The sequence below is a fragment of the Notolabrus celidotus genome, chromosome 9 (genome assembly GCF_009762535.1).
Source record: "Notolabrus celidotus isolate fNotCel1 chromosome 9, fNotCel1.pri, whole genome shotgun sequence".
Classification (NCBI taxonomy): domain Eukaryota; kingdom Metazoa; phylum Chordata; class Actinopteri; order Labriformes; family Labridae; genus Notolabrus; species Notolabrus celidotus.
In genome coordinates, this window is record NC_048280.1 from 12359048 (window position 1) to 12369364 (window position 10317).

Below are 10317 nucleotides of genomic sequence, written 5' to 3' on the forward strand. Positions count from 1 at the left end.
TTACTCATTAATTGTGCATTCATATTTCCCAAAGTGTCTTCCAGTTAGTGGATTCAAATTCTAAAAAAGGTAGCAAGCTCATGTCAAATTAAGTGAACGGTGTAAAAAATTAAGCAAGACAGGTAAAACAGAATTAAAATTCCTGCTCAGTGTGCAAGATCTAAAGGTGCATTTCAACCAAGAGTTCCAGGGTCTTTTAGCCCCCAGAACTACTTTACCCTGAACTAAAAGGTTCCTGTGCCCCCATTGTTGTCTGCGCTTCGACCGCGGGCTGAAGTCCTGGGTAGATTGTGCAAATTGTGCACGTATGGAGAAAAAAAATTATATTCAATATCTTGAAATCTTAATAAAAAACTAAACTAGTATGCATTCCTAGGAACTCCCTCCGTGTTACAACAACTGTGTAAACTCCACAAACACCGTTACATTCTACTGAAAGTCCCAGGAAAAGTACTACCCCCCAAGCAGGGGCTTTTCAGGGGGAAGATTATCCACCCGAAACGCAGGTAGTTCCGGGGTAAAGTCCCTAGTTCCGGGGTAAAGTTCCTGCAGTGGAAAAACGCCTTAATTGAGCCTAATGATGATGATGTATCCAAAAGTTTAAAAAAAGAAAGCATAAGCAGCAAAAAATAACAAGCAATAAACTTTTCAGACAAACAAGCATGAATAAAAGAGTGATCCAGTGCAACACATTTTTAAGAAGGAAAAGTTGCGAGTACCTACAACAATCATGATTTGAGCACACACAGATTTCCATAAATATGTCCTCAATGTGTTCTCTGACATTACTGGAACTTGCAGTATGTTTCATGTGTGTTTGGTTCCTACCCTTATAGTTAGTGTTTTCTGATGAGAAATATGTTCCTGTTTTCTTTTTTAGTGTAAAACTATCACTCATTGTGAAAGTTTGGAGTAGAAAATGTAAAACAAAAAATATGCTGTTTCTTTAGCTAGCTCAAAGGACACCTCCGTCGTGGCAGCTGCTACAGACATAAGGACTTACAGTATAGAAATAGAAATCGTGTTGCTTATGGTCTTGTTTGCATTTCTAGGTCATAAAGAGGCATCAATTAGAATTTCAGTCTGTTTCATAAACCATTGAAAACTGTTTGAACAAGCTTCGAGTTCAAAGATGTGGTATTATGATTTGTTACATTTTACAAACAAATACTAAATTAAAATGTTGTATGTAGATACCAAACATGGGCAAAGTTTCAAACTGTGAGTTTAACGTGTTCTGGAATAGTCCCTGGATGACACTGGAGGCTGCCCTAAATGGCTTGTTCATAAAGTCACACAAGAATTACACGTGAGGGACATAAGGTTTGCTCAAATTGTGACATCACCGATTGGTGAATCTCAAAGTGCATATGTGACGTAACATCCTGCTCCGTTTTTTGTTGCTGACGGTTTTTTTGTCCCTTTCCAAACTTTCTGGGTCAGATTTGGGGTCCAAATTGCTATATTTCGTAATTTGTCTTTTTTTTTATATATATTTTATTTTGCTTTTCAAATTTAAACACATAGACAGAAAATAGACTTATACAAAGGACATAAAACAAGAGAAGGAAGCCTATTGCATGCAATGAGTTAATATTACAGACAAAATACAGACAATAGGTAGTTCCAAAGTAACGATTAAAATCAATAGAAAAACAAAACAAAATAATAATTAAAAACAAAAAAAAAATACAAAAATAGACAAGAGACAGAAATGAATCTTCGCCTTCAAGATATTCTCAATACAATTTTGTTATACAGTGGCACAGTCAATAATGTGAGATGGCAGGTTTTCCATGTAGTCCATATAGGTTTGCCATATCTTATTAAATATTTTACTCCTATTTCTCAGACTGTAAGTTATCTTCTCTAGCGGAACACATTTATTAATTTCAGAGAGCCAGAGTCCAACATTTGATTTCCATTTTAAGGCAGTGCATTTTTTGGCAATGATCAGCAAGATTTGTATGATCTTGATAGCATAGCTATCTTTGAAATTAAAATTAGCAAAGTTGCCCAGCAAACAAATCTCTGGATCCAATGGAAGAATTTCATCATAAATGCTAGAGATAGTATCACATACTCCCTGTAATTTGTCATTTTAAATAGAGAAACAATCCTTAGTGGCATGGCAGCAGTGGAGGAGGCTTCTGGAGTGCTGGGTTCTGGAGTGCTTGGGGGGAGGACCTTAAACAGGGAGCAGATGAAAAGAGATGTTTGAGACAGACTGAAATGAGAGTTTTCAAAAACACCAGCCTCAGATTAATCGAAATAAAAATTGAACTTCGACTCGTGTGAAGTTACGACAAAATTATCAAAAGGACCATATAAAAAATGGAAATGAGCATAATACCCCATCTTTAATGGATGTGCTTCACCAATGGAAATATAAAGTTGAGAAAAAATAACTTTTTCAGAAGCAGTTCTTTTCAAACAGCAGGAATGGGACTCAGTATTTGGATGAACAGAGCAGTAATGTGTCTCTTTAGTTTAGAGGGGAAATTGGTACAAACTTGTGTGCTCACAAAGTATGCATGATTTGGGAGTAATCTAGTTGAGAGAGAATGGTCGAATACACAAGTCTTAATCAGTACAATCTGCTCAATGTCCTCTTATTCCAACCTGTTTATGAATCAACACAGCAATGTTCTAACTCCTAGATTTTTGTTGTTTTATTGACCGGTTAATAACTTGATAGACTTCCTCATGATTGTTGATCTGAACTGAAAGGTAGTCCTCTGATAAAACAGGTACCTTGCTTCATGGAGGCTGGAGTTCAATCATTACATGACACTGGCTGTAGGCCATCCTGTTTTTCACCTTGAACAGAGAAAACGTCAGGAGAGCAAACTGTCCACCACCACACACTACGTGCTTTCAACAAAGGTAAATAATGATGAAAGATGACAAATGACGCATGTGTTTGTTTGACCACTAAGTGATAATGGGGCTAGATCTTAGAAAAAAATTGCATTAGTAAAGGCAGGGGAAATAAGAGTATTATGACATGTATATATTAGATACTACACCAGTAGTGTTCATTTTGTTGTTTGCTGTTCCTGTCCAGTCTTACTTGAAAATCAGACTTCATTGACGTTTCCTTTTTAGTGTAACATACTAAAACAGCATAAAAAAAGTACATAAGAGAACAGGCCATAGAGCCTCAAAGTTATACAGTGGACATCCTCAAATACTATAGAAGCAGTGTCCGTGGCTCAGGCATTGGAGTGGACTCCTGTAGTCAACATGTTGGAGTATCTTAGGTCAAGACACTAAAACCCCAAGAGCTGAACCCTGAAAACTATCCCCTTAGTCAGCTGGTGAGGAAGCTAATCAGTCAGACTCCAATCAGCACTGATCCAAAACACAACCAAATTAAACTCATCATGAAGCACTCCAAAGATCTGTATTTAGAACACTGGAGAAACCAAAGACCCAAGGCAGAATGAATTGTTATTTGACCCTAAACCAAATACAGGCTGAGTGACCACCAGCTAGCTGTAGAGACAGGGAGACACAGGCAGACATGACTTCCCAGAGAGGAGCGTCTATGTGCTCACTGCTCTACAGGGGACATAGAGACAGAGATGCACTTCCTCCTCCACTGTAACAAGTTCTCTTTACTTAGAGATGCCCACTACAGGGAAATTATACAATGTTTTTTAAGTTACTTAAGCAAAACACATTTTTTAAATATACAGGAAACGGGAGCTTTGTCAGATGTCTCTATGTTAGTGCCTCAGTCTTTTAGATTGATTCAGTATTACATAAACACTGTTGTTTTCTTGCCAACTGAGATGCCAACAGAGCACGTACGGGAGAGGGATATCTGGTGCTTTGATACTATTATCAGTGCACTATTAACATTATCTCTGATTGGTCAAGGTTATAAAAAATCAATATTTCCCTCTTACTAAAGTACAGACGGTAAAAGTTGCTTTCAATGAGCTGATACCGGAGAGAACTGTTAATGAATTGCTGTACTTCTTTAATTACTACAATAAATGTTTGATGTGATTATCAATGAAGTCTGAGGAGCGATTAGCTAACATTGATTTGACATGAGGTATAACTGTAACTAGATTTAATTACCCCCGACTTCCCACTTTCATTGCAAAAATGCACAACGTCAAGTCAACAATGAAGACAACACAGCAGTAAGTTTTGTGAAAGGAAGATGGTGTTTAATGGTCTACAGTTATGGCCCGTTTTATTGTTTACTGCATCACAGGCAGCATGCATGCTTTCGACAGTGCTATGAGAAGTGCTCTGCTGTAAGAAGTACACACTATGCAAATACAGCTACAATTAAAATGTGCCAAAATCCTGAGAAATTGTACCTAAAAGTATGGTCTGAATATATAAAAAAAAATAGTCCCTCCACAAGACTCTCGTGGTCAAAACCCGCATGTGAACACATTTAGGAGGAACACGGTGGCATGTAGATTCAAATACTCCCACTGTGAACAAAAAAACCTGCAAATAAATTACAACCATCGCACTTTTAAAAACAACACAACTCTAAAGCTTTACATTTCTTTTTTTCAAACGCAAATGAAACAAACGTCTTTTTTAATTAGATTATACAAACATTGTTACATTCCTTCACAAATTTCAACAGGTGTTAAGACAATTTTGAGTGGTATAAATTGACAGTAAGTACAACTTAAAAAGTGCTCCATTGATAACAAAACTGTTGATTGCAGAACTGCCTTCTTTTCATGAAATACACAATTGAAGAGAAATATTATAGGAGCAGTATTTTTCTCTTTTTTTCATACGTTGAAGCTCTACTCTTTGACTATAGGCCATAACTTTACAAAAGTGTGGTTACACAGGTCGTGGAGAGAGAGGAATGTTGTTATTGGAAAAGGGTCTCCTCAGGCCCAGCAAACAAAAGGCAGATTCAATCCATGTCCAAGCCTATTCATGCATTCGTCCTGTGCTCATCAGTATTTGCCAAGCTCACACTGGGCAGCGATAAAGCCATTCTAATTACTGGGTTGTCCTTTTGAACCGGCCCGTTCCTGATTTTTTTAAATGGGTGCTTAGTCATAGCAGGTCCACATTTCGCTTCCCCCAGCAGTTTCCCTTAAATCAATTTCACAACATTGTCATTTTAAATGCAACTGTCTTCATCAACTGGAGCCTCCTTTGGTGACCATTAGTTGTTCTCTTGTGAAATTATGCTTTCCTTTAAAAAAGAATAGAGAGAAGAACAAGTTAGACTTTGGGTTCAGTTCTTTATCACCAAGTTGCACAAATCTCCTTTAAGTAAGTCCTGTCTGCAGACTAACCAGGACGATTTAGGACTGTTTAAGAGCAAACACTATAAAACTCCTGGTCAATCATTCACCCACAGAAACAACTGAAGACAACAATTGTAGAAAGCTTCGGGTTCATTGTGTACTCACACTTATGTTCTTCTATTATCTTATCTTATCTTTGTGTTGCAATCTAATGCTCTAACTTGGCGGTGTTATGGTCAAGGTATGCTTATATAATGGGTAGATATCGGATAAGGCTGCTGTTGTTCGCAAGGGAGGCAGGTGGAGCTTTTATTCTTAAGTTGCTCTTGTTATGTACCGTCTTCACGAGATGGCAATATTTCCCCATGAATAAACGTTCTTTATTGATTTGTCTGTGGACTGAAGGGATTGACAGAGTTATATCAGAAGTCAAAAAAATAAATGTCTCTGGGAAACATTCTGTGCTTGACCTCTTAGCTCCACTCTGCTGATATCTGTGTGTCGCTGTATGATGCTGCAGGAAGCTGATAGTAACAGCATGAAGGAGTAAGTGGGCATGGCTTCAAATCCGACCTCCTCGCCAATTTTTTTTAATATTCTTTTGAAATTCCAGGGTAGATGCAATTCCTTGAAATTCTGGGGTTTAGTTACCCTTTAGCCTTTTATGTGTCTGTGAAGGTTCTCAGTCATCCAGGTCATGGAGCTTGATCTGAAAAGGCAACTGGCTTTTTCTATCAAGTCCAGTTGCCTTTTCAGATCAAGCTTGGATCATTCTATGTTATTTTGTAATCATGTCTGCAATCTACTCTTACTATTGCAGCACTTTGGATTACACTATAAAGCTAGGCTGGACATAATTAAAGCCCCTGTGAGGAGCTTTTAGCTGGCTATGAGACAAACTCAAACAAATTCTGAGGCAAACCAGACCATCAAGAATAAGATGAGTTGTTTCTAAAAGTTATTTTTAACGTGTGTAACCACTGCCACCACGTCGGTGTCTGGCTGCAAGCTGCAGAAACAATGCATTTCATGGGGAAAGGGCAGGAGGATAACACTTCTTATATATGTACAGGAAAAACAAATAGATAAGAGGTGGAACTTTCTCTACAGGGGGCGCTAAAAAAAATTCAATGAAAAAGTTCCTCACAGGGGCTTTAAGTAAACTGCTCTCATGTGTTTAATAAATAACATTTCTTGTCTGCTAAGCAACATTCTTGTTTAACCAGCAGCCACACTTGTAATTGGTATAAAATGGAAACTTTCTATTGAATTCCTTAATCTTCTTGGGGTGCCGCTTTAATTGCATGTAATCTAAGGGTAACAAGGAAACCACAACACTATAAAAACTTGCCACTTCCTGCTCATAAGGCCAAGAAGTCTGGGTGTTCAGTTAACTGTTTGTAGTGATTCCTTAGAGAAGTTATATCAGTTGTGCATTTATTGTAACATATGCTCATTGTGCTATGATTTCATTCAGTCTTTTGTAATATGCATTACTTTATTATATCAGATATGTCTGGTATTCAAAGTTCCCCATAAAGAATTATTTTTAGCAAAGTTAGAGTTTTAATGGACCCAGAATTTAAAGATGTTGGGGCTCATTTTAAAGTGCAAATCACAAGAGATTTACCTTCTCTCTCTTTCAATGACTATGAATGTGTTGAACCAATAAAAAGTCTCTTACAAATGGAGTCCTCTCTCCGTATTTGCTCCAGAAGGTCATCTTGACGGTGTTCTTGTGGCCCGTTCGCTGGTCAAAGGTCTGGCAGCTTTGGAAAGGGGGGCTGTACAGGTGCAAACTGACTGCGCACTCTGTGTGGCTGACATTTTCCACACGATGCAGGCCCAGGGAGTCTAAAATGTGCAAACATGTGAACAAACACACATTTAGAAAGAGAACACCGCTGGACTGCTGTGAAATGAGGCTCACAGGCAGTTACTGGCAGTGGTGTAACCCACAAGTTAGAGCAAACATCACATCAGGGCTCTGTTGGCTTTGGGAAACACTAAGTCAGCAGAGATCTGGGAAGAGACCTAAAAACTATTCATTGGAAAGTTGCAACTGGCTGTTAACTCCTATGAGACTGGTCTGACATTACATAACTGCAGAGGTTGGAAACTGCATTGTAAAAAAAGTGACACGGCGGCACAGACTTTTAAATAAATCCAGTAAACAAGTCGGACCAGACCTGTAAAGGATGTTTCCCTTATTTTATTGAGAATACCTGATGATTTTAGCTGCTTTAATGATCATAATGTTAATGCTTTACCATATGAAAACCAGTTTCACAACTTGCCCCCACACAACAGAAGAGTATTATGGAACTGAGTGGTATCAATACTGAGGAAGTGTTTCTGGCCAACCGTAATAAAAAAGAGCTGAAAAAAACAGCCCTCAGCTGGGTTTCTCACCATTTATGTAAGCGACCTTGTTTTCCTGGAGGATTCTCTGTGACTTCTGCACCATGTCTCCTTGTGATTTATTGTCAGGCCATTCAAACAGCGTTTCCTTCAGCTGACCCTGCAGCATCTTCATGAAACAGTGCGAGTTTGTGTGGTCGTGGATGCTACTGCAAATTTTAAGGTAGATAAAAAAAAGTCCAGTGTCAGAATGTGTTCTCTGCAAGAACACAGGAACAGAGGAGACAATACAACTTTGCCTATTTCTGGGACTAAAACAAAAAGTGAAACAGTTTCTCTTCTTTTTTTGTTCTACAACCTTGAAATCTTCATGCGGACTAACAGATACTAGATTCATGCATGATCTGATGTAATGACTTGAACTAGTGCAACAAATGACTCTGTCCTGGTAAAGGTGTTTACACAATCTTTGTCTTTGGAACATTGAACTCTCTTATCATTGTTACATTCACTTATTACAATAATTGCCAAAGAACATAACTTGAATAGTGTACCAACATGATCTCAAAGCAGTAGGCTGGTATCAAGATGAGTAGACAAAATGCTAACCATTATTTTTTTTTTGTCCTAGCATCTGCTGAAGTTGTTTTTTCTTTATAAAATTAATATTAGCAAAATAAAATTTGAAAGTATTGTGTTTTAAATGAAAGCAAGCAACAAAAAAATCAACATTGTTGTTATTGGGCATCCTACCTGCCGTGTCCTTCTCCCCAGCACAGAATCATGAGGTTGAACTTTCCGTTTCCTTCATCCACCAAGTTCCTTGTATACCTTCAGAAGAGAACAGTTTGTTGAGCAAACAGGGACACATAGAGTAGAGTACATATTCTCACTGCTGCTAGACTTAAGACTTAAAACTTTTAAAGCCATCAGGAGTAGACAGACTGCGTTACACTTAATACTTAACTCTGCGTTACACTTAATACTTCATTCCAAGCATGGAGCATTTGAGGACGTACCTAAATGTCAGAATAAGTACATATATTGTTTACATACATAGTTATACTTAAGAATCATTATCATTTTCCACCAACTGTTTTTGTTTTGAAAAAATAAATCAAAGTTATGGAAATTGTTCTCCTTTTAAGTATCTATTGTGAAGTATGCTATATACTTTTAATTTATTTCTTGATTTTAAAAACATCTAAAAGGGAAAAGGAGATGATGCTGCTACATTTTATTTTTAAAGATGACGACAATCTTTTTTTTTCAACTCAAATGCCCTCAAATATTATTTTCGCAACAACGGACTTATTTCCCATCAATCTCTGGATGTTTTCGAGACAACTGCACATCCCTCCACGCGCGCCCATCCCTGCAGGAATCAGCGGGTGTGTGTCTGTGCTCGGTGTTGATTGGATGAATCTGTCACCCTCCCTCCACTGACCCCTGACTAATCAAAACACACACGGGGCCCATTGACCATTTTTTTGAATAGGGAGGCCATATTTTGAAATGAGATAAACATGGTGATGTACATGGTTGATATGAGGTTATCTGATGCGCAACTGGCGTATTTGAAAAAAAATGCGCTGGTGAAGATTAATGCAAATGTGACACTTTTTTTCTATTATTCAAATGAGATGTTAATCAAGATGGCGTTCTGTGTGGTCACAACAAAAACAACAACAACTAGTTTTCGTTCAAATTTGAGAAGAGTGTTTTTAAACGGAAGACATTTTTGAAAATGAAAATGAAAATAACCCATCCTGCATTCTGTGTAGGCTATTTAAAACTTTTTTAAAGCTTGAAATTCGAGCCATCAAGAATTGTTTTGCTATAAAAAGACCAGCAGACATCAAAATTCACACACAATTGTAATGCAATTTCAAACTTTGGTTAATCAAGTTATTTTATGAACTCGTTAAAACAACACATTATACAAAGGTGCCGAGGTACAAAGTGCATCAGCATAATGAATGGGTTATATCTTATAAGTAACATGTCAGCAATAATTTTAAAACAATACATTTGTATTTTCCTACCTGTACTGGTCAAACTTTGCATATTGCATCCATTCCTGTGGGTTGCTCTCATATGCTTCCATTATATCTTGCACCTCGTCAACATTGATGCAGTCACTTTCAAAGATTTTGTGCAGGATTTTGATCAATTCGTCCAGAGTTTCTGGCTTCACTACCTCGGTTTGCTCCATCTCCCTGGATTCTTTTGTCTGATATTTTTCCGTTCACGTTTAAACAACAGGTTTCTCTGTCCAACTTTGTGCACTCGGTTACTTTTTTATAGGCTAGCGCCGCAATTTGGGGGCGAGTTGGTGCTGGACCGTACCATTATTGGAGAAGGTGAACGCCCACAGCATGTAGTCCAATTTCAATTAGCTTTCTTTTAAGTCTATGACAAAATAATAAAGAAATATGTTGCTTCTTTCACCACACTTACTCTATAGAGATGTGACGTCGGTATTTTTTTTCTTTAGTATGTTTTAATCCTAATTATACATCCATGTCACACATTAAGAACTTGGACTAATCCTCTTTGAGTCCAATTCCACCACGTTGTCACAAACACATCCTCCCCCTTTTCCTCTCTCTTTCTCACTGAGGCATTTTGTCCAACAATAGCTGTGCAGCCTCTTTCTGTGAGCCCTCTCCTCACAAACTCAGCCATCAACACGCACTGTGGAAGG

At 37.9% G+C, this 10317-nt stretch overlaps 1 protein-coding gene across 2 annotated transcripts; it reads right to left on the bottom strand.

Moving 5' to 3' along the window:
* Nucleotides 1-4160: 4160 nt before the first annotated feature.
* Nucleotides 4161-9946, bottom strand: cdo1 (cysteine dioxygenase, type I). Of its 2 annotated transcripts, none has more exons than XM_034693065.1 (5): nt 9656-9946; nt 8364-8441; nt 7662-7819; nt 6934-7103; nt 4161-5194 (listed from the first exon to the last, which is right to left on the bottom strand). In XM_034693065.1, exons 1-5 carry the CDS (start codon nt 9823-9825, stop codon nt 5165-5167), a joined length of 606 nt encoding a protein of 201 aa, XP_034548956.1. In that variant the 5' UTR covers nt 9826-9946; the 3' UTR covers nt 4161-5164. The 2 variants fall into 2 exon arrangements, with proteins under 2 accessions (XP_034548956.1, XP_034548957.1); XM_034693066.1 differs by lacking the exon at nt 9656-9946 and adding an exon at nt 8922-9011.
* Between the last annotated feature and the right edge of the window lie 371 nt (nt 9947-10317).

What these genes read in the sequence shown, in the direction of transcription:
- cdo1 (XM_034693065.1), bottom strand. Translation starts at nt 9,825, where the DNA reads ATGGAGCAAACCGAGGTAGTGAAGCCAGAAACTCTGGACGAATTGATC. An exon ending in TGGGGAGAAGGACACGGCAG is followed by an intron (nt 7,820 to 8,363) that starts GTAGGATGCCCA and finishes TAAAATTTGCAG; the next exon opens with TAGCATCCACGACCACACAA. An exon ending in ACGGAGAGAGGACTCCATTT is followed by an intron (nt 5,195 to 6,933) that starts GTAAGAGACTTT and finishes TCTTTTTTAAAG; the next exon opens with GAAAGCATAATTTCACAAGA.